Source organism: Aythya marila (assembly GCF_965140915.1).
Source record: "Aythya marila genome assembly, chromosome: W".
NCBI lineage: Eukaryota > Metazoa > Chordata > Aves > Anseriformes > Anatidae > Aythya > Aythya marila.
In genome coordinates, this window is record NC_139081.1 from 15546111 (window position 1) to 15566799 (window position 20689).

General features: G+C 39.7%; 1 protein-coding gene across 1 annotated transcript in view; it reads right to left on the reverse strand.

Moving 5' to 3' along the window:
* Positions 1-2436: 2436 nt before the first annotated feature.
* LOC309889575 (zinc finger RNA-binding protein-like) overlaps positions 2437-20689 on the reverse strand; it is a 64540-nt gene continuing 46287 nt past the window's right edge. The window contains exons 16-20 of the mRNA XM_082782444.1: positions 10530-10627; positions 9619-9714; positions 6005-6116; positions 5803-5900; positions 2437-5109 (exon numbers count right to left, since the gene is read on the reverse strand). Coding sequence (XP_082638570.1) covers positions 4930-5109; positions 5803-5900; positions 6005-6116; positions 9619-9714; positions 10530-10627 — 584 coding nt within the window. The 3' untranslated portion in view covers positions 2437-4929. The remainder of the gene's footprint in view (positions 5110-5802; positions 5901-6004; positions 6117-9618; positions 9715-10529; positions 10628-20689) is intronic.

Here is a 20689-nt window from a genome sequence, read left to right on the forward strand (position 1 = left end):
CTCGGTGAAGAACCTTTTCCTAACACCCAGCCTGACCCACCTCTGTCCCAGCTCCATGCTGTTCCCTCAGGTCCTGTCGCTGTCCCCAGAGAGCAGAGCTCAGCGCCTGACACTCCGCTCCCCTTGGGAGGAAGCTGTAGATCATGATTCCTATGTATTCTCAAAACCTTGGACAGGTGTAAATCACAAAACACACGCTAAAAAATTACTTGGAGAAATTGGGATGGTATTTAATTATCACAGGCATTTGAGCTTCTGTGACAAGCACGTGCCATTGCTAATACCAGTGCTTTCTTCATGATTATACAACCTTGTAGCTGTTTCATGTGACTATATTGGCAGTGCTCTGGCCCACACTGGCACAAACTCTAAAAAGGTAAAAATGCTAACACTTTCCTTTCATGCATATAAATACATGGTAGTTACCTAAACGCCATTTTAGATGTCATCAGGCATGTGAAATATCCATCATGACATCTTGTGCAGATGTTGCTTTGTGTCTTTGCTGCTTGTACACAAAATCTCTCACCCTGTAAGTTTATTATGTTAGCGTTTCCTTAAACTATATTAAAAAAACCTCTGAAATACTTTTTTTTTTTTTTAATATTTATTTTATACTCCCCTGTAGCAAAGCCTAGATGGAAAATAGCACCTTGCACTGGAGGGCTAGTGGGGAGGCACAGTGGCCAGCCCTACTATTTGCTACTCTCTGCTCCAGAAAGGCTCACACTATCCCTGCACTTGCAGCTCTCCTGGAGTCAAGAGCTCCACTCCTGGGCCCCTTTCATGGGGATTTTTTTCCTGGATATTGCAGCTTGTGCCCATCACCTCTCATTAGAAGCCTAACAAGAAAATAAAAGCAACAGGACAAGAGGCAACAGGCACAAAATGAAGCACAGGAAGTTCTGGCTGAATATGAGGGGGCACTTCTTTACTGTGAGGGTGACAGAGCACTGGAACAGGTTGCCCAGAGAGTTTGTGGAGTCTCCTTGTTTGGATATTCAAAACCCACCTGGATGCCATCCTGCACAACGTGCTCTAGGTGATCCTGCTTGGCAGGGGGGTTGGACTAGATTATCTTCAGAGGTCCCTTCCAACCTCAGACATTCTGTGACACAAGGCTGGCTAATACAGTCACGGACCTCTGTGAAACCTGTCCTCTTTTGCAGCACCACATACCCTAGGAACACATAAAATGGTACTAAACCCCTGTATTTAGGCACCATAACCTCTCCCATATTGTTCTGACTTGCATTGTCAGCAATTCAGCTCAGCTTCCTGTCTTAATAACAAACCGTTAACTTGTATAACCAGCAAATTACAGATAAATCTAAATGTATGCCTGAAGTTAAGTCTGTGATAAAGGTATCTCATATTCTGGACAGAACTTCCTAATCATATGCATACAATTGATGTAAACATGATAAGAGTATGCAGCAAAGGAAAAAGACTTATATAAGGAGCAAGGTTTATGACTCATGTAGAAACAAGACTTTTCATCTCTTTTTAATGATAAAGTAAGCTTCCACTGTAGAATGAATGATTTATTTTCTCTTGGTCAGCTATTCCATTCTGCAAATTTAGATTTTAAAATGTAGGAAGCTTCAAAAATTAAGAGAGATTTCTTGATACCTTCTACGTGTCTTTGGATTTTAGGATATCAACTTGAAATAGGATTGATGTAGAATGTATTTCAAAGTATTTAAGCTAGGCTAAGACTCTAAAAGCTGTCAGGCTTTAAACAGTCCTGCAATAAATTAATCACTGGCTTCAGAATAAATAGTAATATACATGTCTTTGCAAAACGATTTAAGAAAATATATGCATTAAAGAAGAAGACCATTGCTAATGCTGGTATGTTAAGGCAACATTAAGTGGGAAAGTAAATAATGTGTAGGACAAAAATCCCCCGCTGCCAATCAGATGCCTATGAAAAATGATGCACTCTACCCTGTTAGGAAGTTTACATTTGCCAAGTATTATATTAGGGTAGCATTTCTTAAAATGTGAATGGTAAACATCAGAAAGTAGTCCAACTGGAAACATCTTCCAGTACTATGAACATATATGTACAATCGCACATTTTCATAAATCCAAATGAGAAACTGGTACAAAATGGGAAAATACAAATTAACAGATACTTACAGAATTAAGCCTGATTTTTATTTGGTTGTGCGAACCTCTGAGGTAACACTATACTACAGATGACACTTCTTGGATTTCTCCCCCACCCTCAAAAGATTTCATAGCTGTTTCATTCAAAAAAAGGCTGAGAAAGACCGCGCTGAATAAAAAAAAAATAAACTATTGAGAAGATTTATAAAGTAATCTGTCAGAAGAAATTTAATTTGTAGCCTTTTGGGCTAGAAAACTCTGGCTTACAAGCTTCAGAGAAAAAAAATAAAGAAAATGGAAGTTTTGTCTTCATAAGCACACAATGTAATATTTAAAAGTCAAAACTATCGCTGTACTTTGTAAAGTGTTGTTTTTCCACTTTTAGCTTTGACAGAGCCAGGAGTTACCTAGTTAAAACAGGCCATAATAATGGGCAGGAAAAACAGCAACAAACTGAAATTCACTCTTCACTACACAGCACAAAAATCACAGTCACAGTTTCATATTTAATGTGGAATCACTTTAAGTATACAATATTTCAAAAGATCCAGAAATTAGTTAAGAGATAAAAGCCAGCAGAACAAAAATACAGGAAATCCAAACTACATCTTTGACCTTTTTAATCCTAAATTTGAGGGTCACATGCCTGAATAGACAAGTTTTAGCTTTATGAGGAAAGAAACTTTGGTATGGAGTTAAACTAGCTACATGAATAGCACCTGTAGCTTTCAAAATAAATAGTAATGGCTAACTAGACACCATGGCAGCAAGATAGACTCCTATTAAAAAAATAAAAATAAAAAATAAGGACAAGCACGTGTTTGGAAGCTATGCCTGGACAACAGAAACTACTGCAATTTTTTTTTTTAGTCATTTTAAAGCACACACTAATTATTCTATTTCTGACACTGAAATTATTTAAAAAGTTTTTCTTAATGAGATTGCTTTCATTTTATTTGCTAACCATTAATATTCACTCCTTTTAAAATTGCACTCTGATGCTTGAAGAACATTAAAATTTAAATAAATTAATTAAAATATTAAAATTTTTCTTTAAGATTCCCTCTATTTTCTAAAATATTTTATTTGCATTGTATGGACCCATGCTGTTAGCAGTAGGTGTTGCAAGACAAAAGTATCCCCCTACTCCAAAACTTGTTTTATTAAAAAGGTCAAAGATAAATTAAACCACAAACTACAAACGGGAACAGAAGTTTTTAACAAATGGTATCAGAAATGGTTTGGCAGGGGGGTCGGACCTGATGATCTCCTTAGGTCACTTCCAATCCCTACAATTCTGTGATTCTGTGAAATGACAAATGATCTTTGTGATGGCTGATGCTCTCATACAGCCTGTGATTAAGTAGATACCAGAATGTTAGTCTATGTTATCTATGTTTTATGGGTTTGCAACAAAGTATAATACACATTGAACAGAATAAGTGAAACTTCAGTTTCCAGTATATAATGAATTTAAGTCATTTAATAAATTTTAGCTTTTGAGTGTTCCACTTCAGTGCTGTTACAATAAATCACACCTGCGTATCAGAGCATATATCAACAGCATGATGTAACTTTACTTACACCACTGCTATATTTAGCTTTTTGAAAGAGACATAAGCATACACTATAGCCACATCAAATAATTTTCTGTTTTTTTTTGGTGGTGTTTTTTTTTGTTTTGTTTTGTTTTTTTCTTTGATAGCCTTCTCTTAGTAATACTTCACTTTTAAATTTTGATTTATTGAAAAAAAAATCACAGAAATTTTATACAGGAATAGCTATAAGGAATAACTTACAGGCACTGATATGACAAATATCTATTTTTAAGGTCTAAGAGGCATTAATATTATATTGACAAAGCTGATTGAAAAGAATGACTAACTTTGTCCAAATAGGAAATGCCCGTTTCTGCTTATATGTTAAGAAATTCAGAAAGTTATTTTTTGGCCTTGCTATGTCACAAAGTCTATCATACAAAGAACTACGCATTTAACCTAAAATGATAGTTTTAAAAGCCCTTCTATTAAAAACAAAATCATGCTAAACTTTGATCAATTATGTAGCTGCTTTAAAACTGTTGCAAGACCATAATGTATATATTAGCTTTTATACTGCTAATGCAAAACTAACAGCAAACTTGATTAGATTAACACAAATTTGTTTTAATTACACTGTTATATCACACTAAGATGACAAATGCTACAAGATTGGCAAAAGCATTTAATTCTGAGCACTCAAATGGCAGGCTAATTCTGTTGTAACCCCTTCACATTTAGGGAAAAAAAGTATAATCCTGCAGTCTCACTTTACAAAAAAAAAAGTTCTGTAAAATATTAATTGGGAGGGGAACAGTTTATACTATCTAACACAAAGTAACTTATACAACTAGTGTCAAGGGCAAACAAAAAAACCTTCTAAATAAAATGTCAAAATACACATAGCAACAGAAGCAGAAATGCTGCATTAAATACAGTCAAGATAAGACAACACACTTGTTAATAAAAAAGGTCAAAAAAGAAGAAAAGTTACTGAAGTTAGCAATACATTTAAAGGAAACACAATGAGGGGGAAAAAAAAATCAATCTATTTTCTCCCCAATGACAGTTTCCATTTGTAGTCTTTCCATCCATAATTTGTGTGATACAGCACATCCATTACAATGTTCAGAATCTCACAGAAAAGCTAGGTTGTTCTAATTCCCGAGCTGGTTTTGGATGTTTTAAACAGACATTTTATTATGAAGTAAAAGCAAGGCAACAAATGGACTTTTTATCACCTTCAATCTTAGCATAAATGAAAAACTTTTTTTTTTTAAAAGTTATCATAATCTTTTTTGTCTTTTTTCCCCTCTGCTTCAAATCCATCAACCCCATCACTGTCCCTTCTCCTTTTACGATTGTTATGGATGTTGAAGCGTTGATTCATCTGTGGTAATGGATCCATTCCTAAAACTTTGTGTATTTGACGGAATGCAAGGAGTCTCAATGCAAACTACAAAAAGGGTAGAAAGAAGATATTTCAGTTAGAAACAAATGTCAATTTTGAGTACTTTGTCAAACAACAGATAAGTGGTGTAAGATATCATCCTTAGCTCTTACTATCCATCCTCTTCTTTTCCACAGCATCAACACAGTAATATATGCATGTTACATTTGCTATCTCTGTACAAAGCCCAGCATCTCAGCTTCAAAATAATATGTTTTAACTGTTGGACTAGCAAATGAAGCAGCCAAGGCTTTTCACACATCCCATTACATGCTAGTAATCTTTGGCAAAAGGATCAAACAAACTCGTAGAGACAGTGAGCTATTCAGCTGCAAGCATGAGTGGTCAATACTATGAACAGAAACAATAAATATTAAAATTTAAACATATTTATTTGTATGATCTTAAGTTCCAACAACATTTTAAATCTAATAGAATACTGTTGTAGGCAGAGCATCCTTATGGATATACATGTATATAGAAAGGAACGTTCCAAACTTGTCACATTTATTTCAGTGCAAAACACAACACTGCTCCGCATCCTCTCCTGCGACATTTTCATTGCCTAGATTAAGGCTCATCATCTAAAAAAAATGGACTATGTTCTTATAAGAAAGGAAAATTCACATCCACATAGCCTCATTCAGAAAAAACACTAATGTCTTCAACTTTAGTTATTTTACACATATTTTCCCTTACCTGTGCACTTGAAGTAATATCTTCTCGTTGCTGATCTGTCATTACAGCAAGTGTATCAAAAGGATCTCTCTCACAAGGGTCCAGAAGGCCAGGACCACCTAGAATGGTTAGGCTAATTAGTAGAACATCTATACCTTATTTTGACCAAGACTATATATTTTATATTACTTCAGCATAAGTACATTGATCAAATTCAACTTGCCTTTAAGGATGATTCCTGAAGATATACACTCAAAAACTCTTCTAAGTGCATCCCCAGGACTCTGTGGTCCAGTAGCACTGCTGATTGCTTTTTCCACGAGCAACTCCATAGCCTGTAACAACAACAACAAAATCCAGTTAATTCAGAAGACTGATTGAAACAGAAAAAAAAACACACTACTGTTGTTCAATACAGAACTTTCCATAGAATGGTTTGGGTTGGAAAGGACCTTAAAGATCATCTAGTTCCAATCCCCCTGCCATAGGCAGGGATGCCACCCACTAAGACCAGGTTGCCCAGGGCTTTGTCCAACCTGGTCTTGAACACCTCCAGGGATGGGGAATCCACAACCTCACTGGACAACCTGTTCCAGTGCCTCACCACCCTCTGAGTGAAGAATTTCTTCCTAACCTCTAATGTAAATCTCCCCTCTTTTAGTTTAAAACCATTCCCCATCGTCCTGTCATTATCCAACTGAGCAAAGAGTTGCTCTCCATCTTTTTTATAAGCCCCCTTCAAGTACTGAAAGGTTGCAACGAGGTCACCCTAGAGCCTTCTCTTCTGTAGGCTGAACAGCTCCAGCTCTCTCAGCCTTTCTTCATAGGAGAGGTGCTCCAGCCCTCTGATCATCTCTGTGGCCCTCCTCTGGACCCACTCTAACAGATCAACATCCTTCTTTTGATGGGGGCTCCAGACCTTGATGCAGTACTCCAAGAGGGGCCTCACAAGGGCAGAGAAGAGGGGGACAATCCCCTCCCTCAACCTGCTGGCCACTCCTCTGTTTATGCAGCCCAGGATGCAGTTGGCCTTCTGGGCTGCAAGCATGCACTGCTGGCTCATGTTGAGCCTTTTGTCCACCAGAACCCCCAAGTCCTTCTCTGCAGGGCTGCTCTCAATGGGTTCTTCTCCCAGTCTGTACTCATGTCTGGGATTGCCCTGACCCAGGTGCAGCATCCTGCAACTTGGCCTTGTTGAACCTCATTAGGTTCACTCAACAACTTTTGACGTAGAAATTTTGAAGAACATCACAGAACAATTTCAGTTAAAATGGAAAAAAAAAAAAAAAAAAAAAAGCATATTTTGTAAAAGTGCATAAAAAAGACTGGTGCAAGATTAACACTGGGTACCAATACAGACATGCCTCTTCTCATCACAGATTGCCCAAAAGTTGTTTTTTTTAAAAAATTATTATTATACATTAGTAACTATACATGTGCAGATAGCCAATTTGTCCAACAATTTCTTGGGAACTCATGAAAAATGATGGGTTATCTAAACGTGGCAGCCAGATGAATAAACAGCACACAGTGTATCTAATAAGAGTAAAAGAATATGACAAAAAATCTATTGTGTTTTCTATAAGAACACAAACTCAAATCATCAAAAATATAATGGTCTTTTGTTTGAAGTTTAGTTTAAATGGTTACTAGTTCCTCAGATTAACAAAACTGAAGCTCACATGTTTTTTTCCTGGACTTAGCCTAACACTAACTCAGATGATAAACAAGCGTAAAAAAAATCTTATCAATCAACAGATTTTCAAAAATGTACACACCAAAAAATTTTAAATGACGTTTTAAAAAGGTGTATTTTAAATACTATTTTTTCCTCTGTGACTATTTCCATTGTTTCCTTTTATTAGACGTTTTTTCAATAGACTGTAAAAAAAGATTTGCAATAGTAAGGAATAGCTTTCCTTAGCTGTTTCAGCATTAAGATGTTTCACTACCACTTCATTTGCAAATTTCATTTTCAAACAATGTCTTTTTTCCCCCCTTCCTCTGAATTTACACTTTTTCAAACGTTGTCTTTTATTTTCACTAAAAGTAAATGCCTATTCTGATGCATGCAGTAACTATGGGCAGTGTTGATTACAATTCTTCATTAAGGGTGCTCATTCCTAGCCCAGGACAATGACCTGGTGTTTGTGTGCATGAAAGGCTGGATTTCATGTCAGAAAAATCAACCTTGAATAATCATTACTTCCAACTTGTAGGAAATTGACAAAATTCTTCCAATTTATTTTTTATTTTTAGGTATATAGGGAGGTCACTACTAATTGTGTTTAAACTTCCTACTATTTTCTATTATTACAAACACTTAGGCTCTTTTTGAAAAGCTCCTTGGTTTGTGACAGGCTTCTAGCATACAGGTCAAGAGAAGTTCTATATTCAGAAAAGTCTGTTTCTTCTATCTGAAATTCCACCTGTGACTAGCAGAAATTACAGATATTTAAAATCACAAATTTTCATTCTGTCACTGCTTTTGTCAAGTAAGACTTTGCCAATAGACCAGAAGAACAACTGACTACACAGACTTCAGTGCTGATCCATGTCACTGACAATGCATCCCAGCATTGTCAAAAATCAATTCAGCAAACCAGAGAGCACTCTTGTAGAGAGCAGAGATGCAGCTAGACTTGACACACACCTCTATTCCCTTTCAGATGTGCCTTAGAACAGACAATGTGACAAAGAAAAAACAACGTTCTTTATTCTTCATCTTCATGTGTGTTGCAGGAGTTATAATGGTGCTTTCCTGCAAGCACTCCAGTTTTTATTCTTTGGCATTTCAGCATCACAGTGATAATTAAGAGGACAGTTACACACTTTTCTAGCTTCTTTTAAGTTTTATTTATACAGTGCATCTTTCAGAAATGTAGCACAGAAACTGGCGGGATATATATTTCTATTAATACTTTAAAAACATATATAACCTTTTCTACATTTTTCCAGAAATAATATTATCAGAACTAATTTAATAAAATCATATGTAAGACTAACACATTTCTCATTCAAAGAATGCCAACTTAGTGCTCTTCTTGTCAAAACCAAAAAGTTTACACTGGGAAGCAGCATAGTGCAACAGGATTGGGTTTGTGAAACAAAACAGTCAGTTTATCTACACACATTTCTGAAATTTTCTTTCAGACTAATTTTGGCTGGTCCACAGATTGGAAAACAAATTACATTCCTGAAGAGCATCTTTTAAAACAGTCAATGCAAAAGGAATGTTTGAAGAATGCTCAGCTGCAGGAATTATCAGAAGTAAACAGGTTGAACCTAGAGATCTTTTTCTAAGTGACACTGATTAAAGATACTAATTTTGACACATCCACTGACTAGTACTGTGGTATTTCATCTTGGAGAAGGGTCACAATAACAATCACAGGAATTACTGTGATTTGTTCTTTTACTTTAAGTAACCTTTCTGTTATCACAGAGGTATCTGGGCACAGCTGACATCACTTTAAATCAATTTCAGTAAAACCCAAGGAATTTCTAACCACCAGTAGGTGGTAAAAAAAAAAAAAAAAAAAAAAAAAAATTCTTTATATACAGTTTAAAAAAACAACACCTAAAATCTAGAATAAGAATGCTAAGCACAAAGAACTCAAAAGAACAAGAAAATTCTTTTGGAAAAAAAAATCCAGCTCCAAATGACTAAATTTCAGAAAATTAAGTTTTTAGAGGGACTCTCTACCTGTAAATACAAGCACAAAAAGCATATTTCTTCTTGAAAAAGTCTACGTTTAACTGCAGTAACACTTTCCAGTGCCCTACTTGTAGTACCATGTGTATTGAAAAGACTCATTCAAAAAGAGTATTACTCACCCAGCTTGGGAAATCAGACCAGGTTGGAACACGGTGACAGAGGTCACGAAGAATACGTATGATAATCACACAGGACTGCAGACCATTAGCTCTAGCCTTGAGAGCAAAACAAAATCAAATTAATCAATCCCAGCACCTACAGCAAATAGGCCTTGTTGAAAGACTAAAACACCACTGTTCAATGGAAGCTCAGATACAAGACTGATACAAATCATTCAAGTTTATTCAGTGAGCTGCCATTTACAGCAGTATTTTATACAGGGTTAGTAATTTAAAGTTGTAAAAGTCAAAGTGCGCAGGTTATACAAGAATAACATTTCTTGATCCCCTGTACACTTTGACCTATGTTCACTTATAACAATAAATACAGCATCTTTCTATATTAGAAATATAAAGAATAAAGTAAAGGTCTAAGAAATAGGTATAGAGACTGAAAGGTCAAGGGAATCTGTTTGGTTTCTTTATTGTGCCTTTGCCAGAATGCAAAGTCACTAAACCAAGCAGTTGTTTCTCACCTTTCATTCCCTACACTTAATGCACTTAAAGAAATGGGAAAAAAGTCTTAAATCTAAACACAAAGCTTTAAACACATATTCCATCATTTAAAGCAAAGTTACTCTGCAGCCTTATGGAATATATAACAAATATACAACGTATGATCACCCCAAGCGAGTCAAACTTTCAACATCGCCTTCTCAATGACCAGAAAAAAATCATGTCAAACGAGCAATTAACTGCATAAAGCAGTTCCTCCATACTCAACTTTCTACATTTAAATTTAGGGACCAGAAAAATAATAAGTATTATTAGCATGAACAACGCTGAGTGTTTTCACACAATTAAACATTTATATTGCAACTGAACTAATCTCTCATAAGGCTACAAGAAGAAAGTAAAATGATGTTCCGAACCTGGAACCACTTAGCGTGGCGTAGAGCAGCCAGAGCGTCAAGGCATTTTTGCCTGTCCAAGACGTCCGGTGGGTCTTTCACCATACCCGAGGTTACATCTAAAATGGATTGAATTGGCAAAATGCAGTGAGGAATGGGTGTTTGACCAGGTGAGCAAGACAGTTCCTGAAAGTAGCTTCAATGTCACACATGCCATTTTAAAGTTTAAACCTTTGTGAAACAAGTGAAAATGTTCCATACAAGGTATTCAATTAGGATTAGTGTACCAACCCAGCATGAAGATCAAGAGCATAATAAACTTTATTTAGCTCTCAGGTTATTTTCAAATGCATTGCAGATTATGCAATGCTTAGTGCTTCTTTATTTAAGCTACCACTGGAAAAATATATATCTGCTAAAATTAAATAGGGAAGGAAGGATGGTTGGACACAGTGCACCAGCACAGAGAACACAAGACAGAAGGAACACAAAAATCCACTTTAACCAAGTAGTAATATTAAATCTTAGTTTCTTGCATATTTTAACTGCTACCTGTTATTTGGGACCTAGTCCTCAAAAAAAGTATAACAAATCTCAAAAGCACTAGATGCTTAGTAATTATGTTATTTTTATTATACCTTAACCTTAGAATGCAATGATTTTGCTTTAAAAGCTAATTAAAGGAATCTGAAATGCTCTTCAATATTACTGAGTTCACTACCTTCTAGTATCCCCTCTTACTCAAATTCCTCAACCCATAATATATGTGCTCCAATATAACTTTGGATGTAAAGAAAGATCTGAAAGGGGACTGCTTTACTTAAGATTCAGCAGGAAAAAGAAAAGCAAGGAATAGTATAAAAAAAAAAAAACAAAAGCAGAATGTCTGAAAGAAAATATAGAATATCTCATATATTAAATATTCAGAAAATTATTTAAGTTACCAAGCTGATTGCTTTGTTAGCTAAATAGAATAGATCACAAGATCATTTTAGAATTGGTTTAATCAACAAAACAGGAACCACTGAACAATCTGAAATGGTATTTTCAGGTTACTTAAAATTATAAGGATATGATGCAGTAATCAGCTTTAACATATCTTTATTTTATTATTTATGAATTATTGTGACTAGTAACACAAAAAAACAGTAGCATGACTGGTAATATACCAGATAAGAAAAAACGAAAAGCCACGTCTCAATGGTAGTTATTTCACAGCAATTGACTGTGAAACTGTATGGTTTATTGCAGCAAGATACAAATTTAGGTTAAGTCAGAGAACCAAATTAAAAAAAAACAGAGAGACTTATGAAACAGGCCAACATGGAGAAAATTTTAGGGATGCTGCAGAGACAGCTCTGAAGCTGCCATATACTTATATACAAATATGTAATGAACAGTAGGGTACTTTTTATTATACTGAGAGCAAAAAAGCTGTAAATGAGCACAGTGCTACAATTTTCCAGTATTATAACTGAATTTAATCTAAGGTACTAGATTTAGGCATTTTTATATGATAGTCTTATTGCTCTGCACAGGGTTAAAAAGAGAAGGATTTCAAAATAAGAACCTAGTTGCAAAGAATATGGCTATCTTCTCTCAAAGATATTCAGACTTATGGACCATATGTTAAAGTGGAAAGAAGAAACTAACAAAACATTTACAGAGCAAATGAAGACATTTAAATTGGTTCATTTAAAACAAAATCAAAAAACTCCAAAAAAAAACAACAAACAACAAAAAGAAGTCAACACAAACCAATACAAGAAAGATGCATTGCAAAATTTTATCACAATAATTCACTACGTAATTTAAAACTTTGATTACTTGACTTCTAGGTCTCAAAAACTTCAATTTGGAAAATAATTTTACTAAATCTACTACATTGCAAACACACAGAAGTGCACTTAGTGCTGGAAATGTCAATCTAAAGTGTACTACTACTAACAGAAATCATATGAATACCCTTGAAACTAAAAAAGACTGAAAGTCAGAAGTTGCCAAGACACCTATTGAACAGAGAATATATTGACTGAAAAAAAAATAAGGGAACTCTTGTAATATTTAATCTGTGAATTTTTGCATCTATTTTACATTTTAGGATTAACCTTTTAAAGACTATTTAACTAAATTCAGACTCCTAACCTACCACCCTGTAAAAGCTAAAAAACAAAACGGAATTAATTTACAAAACACAATCATGAATTCTCACCCTACATATTTATTAGTAGCCTAAATATAAGGGGTTAATCTTTGGTTATACATGCTGTGTCCACACTACTTCTTCATTAAAAGTTAACAGGTATATTAATTTTGGTAAGTTTTATTATGCAAAATACATATTACCCAGTCAACTATTTCAAAACTAGTGTGAACACTGCTTAATTCTAAGAGAAAGACAGAGATTAAAAGGAAAAAAAAAAAGCCAAACACAAAGAAACAGGAGATGCTAGGACAGCCAAACTCCCCTCCTTTATAAAGTATAGCAGGTGTGACACTGAGCTTTAGAAAACCTTGGTCAAAAATCCTTCCGATGTCTTGGCAGCAACCCCTGACAGGAATCAAGTCCCTCTGCTAGAAGGCTTTGGACCGGGGCTGTTAGCTAAGGATAGAAAAAACACATGCGCACACATACGCGTTTATACATATGTACACTTTGTTTGCTGAAGGAAAGATTCCACAGCAGGGGGTTAGATCACTTTGAACATATCAGATTTGGGAAACTGTCAAATGCACAACACTGTAAGGAACAGTAGCTATGCGGTTAACAATTTTATTTCACACTATTTGTGTTTTCTTTTAGCCCTTTAATCATGTAACTGTATTATTACACATCAAACACAATTCTACTCCACGTGCAAGTTTCAGTCTCATCTTTATTCAAACCGGTTCTTCCGGTAAAGCCTTCCTCATCACCTGAACTAGTTCCCCAAGCAAGCTAAAAAAAAAAACAACTTTAAACCATTGTAAGACACGGAGCATGAGAAGCTGAAGCAAGAAAAAACACACACACATATACTTCTAACTCTACAGCAAATAAGAAGCAGTCTTCATAATAAGGCCATCTTTGCTGCAATAATTTGCAATTGAGTCTTGTATTTTCTCGTTTCAAGAGCAAACTACTGCAGATCCATTTTACAATGCTCAGTGTTTTGAAGAGAAATCTACTGATTTGGCTTGCCTAGAGGCAGTACTGTATTCAGTAGTGAATAAACTCATAACGATCATTTTAACTCAAGTGTGGGTCAGACAAAAAAACATTTGTTTCCTTTAGGAGGCATAAATTAAGGGATTGATCATAGGCATTTTAAATCTATTTTTAGTCCACTTCATAAAATTTTAGGCCAGAAACAATTCCATTGAAATTGTAGCAGGAATCAATACTGCACTTTTGTACAGTACATTAAAATTAACATAGTGTTTCAGGTTAACTTTTTTTAATGATTAATCTAATTTAATAATCAAAGGTTTTAAGTGAAAGTATTCTTTATGGACTTAAGCAATATACAAAGTCTGATTCAGCACAAACAAACCAAGAGTCATGTAACACTTAAGATTGCAAAAAAACAAGTAGTATTGGTTGGGTGTGACAGTAAATGTACAAAGCATTTATAGCTAGGTATGATGTGCACAGCTTAAAAATCATGTACAAAGCACTCAAATACTCTTCAGAAGTCATCCAAACTACAGAATGAATCTTGAATTTATTCTGATTACATACGATGACTTTGTTAACACAGTTTGCTTTTGATGCACTAGTCACAGCTACAGAACATTTAGTAATGCAGTATAAAACCTCATGTATTTTAGAGGACATGTAATGATGAGATGAAATAAAAAGCTGTGGCTTATATAAATATGTATATACACAAGCACATGCATACATAAACACAATTTTTTTAAACCTGCACGAAAAATGTTAAGATAACCTGATTTCTTATTTGTAGGTTCATTATAATACACCAGAACACTGTTTGCCATTGTGGGAATAGAAATGTGGTTTTTGCAGAGAGTTACATTGTTTAGAGGAAAGGAATGTGGTATTGAGATATGCTTACACTGATAATAAAGCTTGGCAGACTACCTTGTAAAATGCAGACAACCAGACTCCTTAGAGAGTTTCTCAAAATTTGGGGGCTCGTCCAGGATCCAGTCACCTACCGGGGAGCCCCACCGCCACAGCAGCAGGAAGGCATGCCCCACTGATTTCAGTGGTCCTGTGCATCGACGGTGGCGGTTTGGTGGAGAGCTGACAGAGGCCCGAGGCTGATTAAAGAGACAGGATCCGTGAAGTAGTGGGGAAAGGAAGAACGTAGGCACTCCAGGTTTTAAGAATTGATCCGGTAACTCTGTGCACAGACCAAGGTAAGAAATATTAAGTATTGCCTTGGGGGTTGGGTGAGATGCTGTGTGATGTGTAATTCAGATGTACTTTTGTACGAACCCAGTGTGGAGTCCTGATCCGCAGTTCCATAGCTCCGTGAGGGGGGTGGCTGGAGATGGATGAAGGGTGAGATAAGGGAGAGAAAGGAAGAGTCTCGGGAAATTTGGTGTACGGCAAATCCTTGCACGGGGAAGTACTTGGCAGGACACCCCCATTTTCCAGAATCGGAACATTAGTGTGTGGTACCCTACAGGAGGGAAATTTCTGTAGCAGCACACTGACAAGGGCTAGGAAAAAGGGGAAATATGAGTTCCAGGGGACAGGGAGATATCCCTGGGGGAGTGCCTACCAACAGTTCTTCCTAAAGAATGATAAGCAATTGGAAAAATAATCCCCAAATTAGAGGAGATTATAAAAGAAAGAAAAAAAAAGGTTAAATATTGTGTATCGGTCTGGACAAAAGAACCAATTAAGGAAACAGCAGTATTTTGGCCAAAATATGGGTCTGATGAAAATTCAGTCTTTAACTCTATATGTAAACAATAAGATTCCTTTTTCGGAGAAGGAGCCAAGTTATGCTCCCTATAATCCTAATATTGCACCGGTGGCAGCAGCAGTCACTCCAGGAAGGGAGACAGGGACTGCAATTAACACTGTCCCTAAAGAAGGATCGTACTCTAGGCTGTGGCAAGAATTAGAACAAGGTAGAAGAGATATGCAGAATTTTGCCTTCCCTGATACTAACAGTACTAACACTAACTGTGCATCCTCTTAGGTGAACTCCCCCCCCCGCTCCTTAACAGCAGGGAGGTGTTAAGGGTTTTAAGAAGGAGATGAAGTCTTTATCTGAGGACCCCATCAGGCTAGCTGAACTATTAGACCAGTTCACAGAATCACAGAATCACAGAATTTCTAGGTTGGAAGAGACCTCAAGATCATCGAGTCCAACCTCTGACCTAACACTAACAAGTCCTCCACTAAACCATATCCCTAAGCTCTACATCTAAACATCTTTTAAAGAACTCCAGGGATGGTGACTCCACCACTTCCCTGGGCAGCCTGTTCCAATGCCTCACAATCCTTTCAGTAAAGAAGTTCTTCCTAAGATCCAACATAAACTCCCCTGGAGCAACTTTAGCCCATTCCCCCTTGTCCTGTCACCAGGCACGTGGGAGAACAGACGAACCCCCACCTCGCTACAGCCTCCTTTATGGTACCTGTAGAGAGCGATAAGGTCGCCCCTGAGCCTCCTTTTCTCAAGGCTGAACAAGCCCAGCTCGCTCAGCCGCTCCTCATAAGACTTGTTCTCCAGGCCCCTCACCAGCTTCGTCGCCCTTCTCTGGACTCGCACAAGCAACTCCATGTCCTTCTTGTAGCGAGGGGCCCAAAACTGAACACAGTACTCGAGGTGCGGCCTCACCAGAGCTGAGTACAGGGGGACAATCACTTCCCTAGACCTGCTGGCCACACTGCTTCTTATCCAAGCCAGGATGCCGTTGGCCTTCTTGGCCACCTGAGCACACTGCTGGCTCATATTCAGCCGACTATCAACCATCACTCCCAGGTCCTTCTCCGCCAGGCAGCTTTCCAGCCACTCATCTCCTAGCCTGTAGCTCTGCTTGGGGTTATTGCGTCCCAGGTGCAGGACCCGGCACTTGGCCTTGTTGAACTTCATGCAGTTGGCCTCAGCCCATCGGACCAGCCTATCCAGATCCTCCTGCAGAGCCTTCCTACCCTCGAGCAGATCGACACACACACCTAACTTGGTGTCATCTGCAAACTTACTGAGGGTGCACTCGATCCCCTCATCCAGATCATCGATAAAGATATTAAAGAGGACCGGCCCCAGCACCGAGCCCTGGGGAACGCCACTAGTGACCGGCCTCCAACTGGATTTAACTCCATTCACCACAACTCTTTGGGCCCGGCTATCCAGCCAGTTTCTAACCCAACGAAGCGTGCGCCAGTCCAAGCCAAGAGCAGCCAGTTTCTTGAGGAGAATGCTGCGGGAAACGGTGTCAAAAGCCTTACTGGAATCAAGGTAGACCACATCCACAGCCTTTCCCTCATCCACTAAGCGTGTCACTTTGTCACAGAAGGAGATCAGGTTCATCAAGCAGGACCTGCCTTTCATAAACCCATTATGACTGGACCTGATCACCTGGTTGCCCTGCAAGTGCCACGTGATGACTCTCAAGATAATTTGCTCCATGAGCTTCCCTGGCACTGAGGTCAAACTGACAGGCCTAGAGTTCCCCGGGTCTGCCCTCCGGCCCTTCTTGTAGATGGCCGTCACGTTTGCTAGCTGCCAGCTGACTAGGACCTGCCCCAATAGCCAGGTCTGTTGATAAATGATGGAAAGCAGCTTGGCCAGCTCCTCTGCCAGTTCTCTCAGTACCCTCAGATGGATGCCATCTGGCCCCATCGACTTGTGCACATTCAAGTGCTGTATAGCAGGTCACCAACCATTTCTTTGTGGATAGTGAGGGCCACATTCTGCTCCCCATCCCCTTCCACCAGTTCAGGGTACTGGGTATCCAGAGAACAACCGGTATTGCCCCAAAAGACTGAGGCAAAGAAGGCATTAAGCATATTTTCCTCATCTTTTGTAACAAGGTTTCCCCCCACATCCAGTAAAGACTGGAGATTCTCCTTAGTCCTCCGTTTGGCGTTGATGTATTTGTAAAAAGATTTCTTGTTGTCTTTAACGGCAGTAGACAGATTGAGCTCCAGATGAGCTTTGGCCTTTCTAATTTTGTCCCTGCACAGCCTCGCAACATCCTTATAGTCCTCCTCAGTGGCCCGCCCTTGTTTCCAAAGATTATAAACCCTCTTTTTTCTCCTAAGCTCAAGCTGCAACTCTCTGTTGAGCCAGGCTGGTCTTCTTCCACACCGGCTTGTCTTTGGGTACGTGGGGACAGACCGCTCCTGCGCCATAAAGATTTCCTTCTTGAAGAGTGCCCAGCCTTCAAGGACTCCTCTGCCCTTCAGAACCGCCTCCCAAGGGACTCAGCCAACCAGTGTCCTCAGCAGCTCAAAGTCAGCCCTCCGGAAGTCCAGTATAGCAGTTTTACTGGTCCCCTTCCTGGCCTCGCCAAGAATAGAGATCTCGACCATTTTGAGATCACTCTGCCCAAGACAGTTTCCGACCACCACATCTCCAAACAGTCCTTCTCTGTTTGTGAAGAGAAGGTCTAGCGGGGCACCTCCCCTGGTAGGCTCACTAACCAGCTGCGTCAGGAAGCTATCTTCCACGCTCTCCAGAAACCTCCTAGACCGCTTTCTCTGGGCCGTGTTGTGCTTCCAGGATATGTCAGGGAAGTTGAAGTCCCCCACGAGAACAAGCGCCGACGATTTTGCAACTTCTGTCAGCTGCCTCTAGAACTCCTCATCCATCTCCTCATCCTGGTTCGGCGGTCTATAACAGACCCCGACCAGGATTCTAGCCTTGTTTGCCTTCCCGCCGATCCTACCCAAAGGGACTCAACCTTGTCATTCCCAGCCTCGAGTTCCACAACATCGAAAGACTCTCTAATATAGAGAGCCACACCACCACCCCTTCTGTGCTGCCTGTCCCTTCTGAAGAGCTTATAGCCAGGCATTGCAGCACTCCAGTCATGAGACTGGTCCCACCACGTCTCCGTGATGGCAACCAAGTCGTAGCCTGCCTGCCGCACGATGGCTTCCAGCTCCTCCTGTTTGTTACCCATGCTGCGTGCATTGGTGTAGATGCACTACAGCTGGGCCATTGCCTTATCCCCTGGCCTTGCCATTGTTCCCCCTGGCACAGCTCCAACAAGCCTTGTTTCAGCCCCGTCCCCCTTCTTACCTAGTTTAAAGCCCTCTCAATGAGTCCCGCTAGCTCCTGGCCCAGGATCCGTTTTCCCCTTAGAGACAGGGACCTATCTGCGGCCATCAGGCCGGGTACTGAGTAAAGCGCCCCATGGTCAAAAAAAAACAAAATTTCTGTGCTGGCACCAGCCTCTGAGCCATGTGTTTATCAGGTGGGCTTTTCGTGTCCTATCAGTACCCCTCCCTGCCACCGTAAGGATAGACGAAAACACCACCTCTACTCCCGCTCCCTCCACTAATCGTCCTAGCCCCCTAAAGTCCCGTTTGATAGCCTTGAGGCTTCTCTCTTCAACGTTGTCACTGCCAGCCTGGACTATCAAAAGAGGATAATAGTCAGAGGGGCGAACCAGGTTGGGAAGCTTCCTGGCAACGTCCCTGACCCTGGCCCCAGAGAGGCAGCAGACTTCCCTACGGGTAGGGTCAGGCCGACAAATAGGGCCCTCTGTTCCCCTGAGAAGGGAGTCGCCTACAACAACCCGTCTTTCTTTCTTGGTGGAAGCAGTCCTGAGGCATGGAGTTGACTTCCTCCCCCTACCCTCCTGAGTAGGCTTCCTACCTCATCCTCACCCACGGGTCTCTCAAGCTCCAGGGCCTCAAATCTGTTGTATAAGGGCTCCTGGGAAGGCAGGGCTGGAAGGGGAGGGCATCGCCTGCGAGGTTGAGTAGGGACCTGTCTCCATTCCTCCTCAACTCCCAGGTCCCCTCCCCCTGCCTGATGGTGACAGGGCAGGGGGTCCACCCCCATTTGGGGTGTCTCACCCCGGTACCTCTCCTTGAGGCCCTGCAGGGAGTTGCTCCACCAGTCTAACTCCCGCTCGCACTCCCTGATAGCCCTCAACCTCTCCACCTCCTCCCTGAGTTCTGTCACCATGTGGACCAGGTCATCCATCTGCTCACACCTCAAATTTAGTCCCTAGGACCTAATTCATACACTTGGGGGGGGGGGGGTAATTATATCTATACTAAGTATGTTGTTTACAGGGAAAGAAATGGGAATGATCAGGAGGAGAGCTGCTATACAAGAATGGGAAAGAGCTCATCCTCCAGGACCAGGGGTAATACCGGCAGGGCAGAAATACCCACTTGCAAATCCTGGCTGGAATAATAATAGTGTGCAACACAGAAATCATATGAGAGACTTAGTGTCAGAATGAGAAAGAATGAATCTTGCGGACCTGGTATCCCAAGGGCTCTTGAAAGTTAATTTTGCGATTAAAGCCTGGCAAGATACACAGAAAATGCTCCAGAAGGTAGGGAATGTAGTTTTGTTTGTTTCTTTCTTTGTTTTTGTTTTCGTGGATGTGCTCTCACAGAGGCACGGACTGTATTGCTCATGGCTTGGCTCTGGGCAGCAGTGGGCCCCTTTGGGGCCAGATGAAATTGTCCCTTATCTGCCACGGGGAGGTTTCTGGGTTTTTCTCACGGGGGCTGCCACTGCAGTTCCCCCCCCCCAAACCTTGCCATCAAACCCAATACACTGGGGAACAGCTAGGTCATTACTGACTTGTAAAGTATCAGGGCTTAAATTCACTAATGAAACCCTAAAAAGTGATGGGGGCAGAAGGGGCTGGGATAACAGTGCCACCTTTGGGGGATACCAAGCTGAGACTAGGAGATAAAACGATCACTGGGCAATTATTGCATGTACCCAAGGCAGGGACTAACTTGTTGGGAAGGGATTTGATGATGAAATTGGGCATTCAACTAGTAAATTGTTAGGCTGGAATAACAGTGTTATTAATGGAGTGCTCTCAGGCCCTGAGAGCAAAGATAATATTCACCTCTGACTGGAAAGACCCTGAAATGGGGGCGGAAGCAACAATATAGGTGGACAATTTTACCTCAGGGGTTTACAGGGCCACTGATTTATTTGGGCAAGTTCTAGAACAGATTTTGGAGCAATTACAACCTCCCAAGGAGGTATCAATGTTACAAATACGTGGAT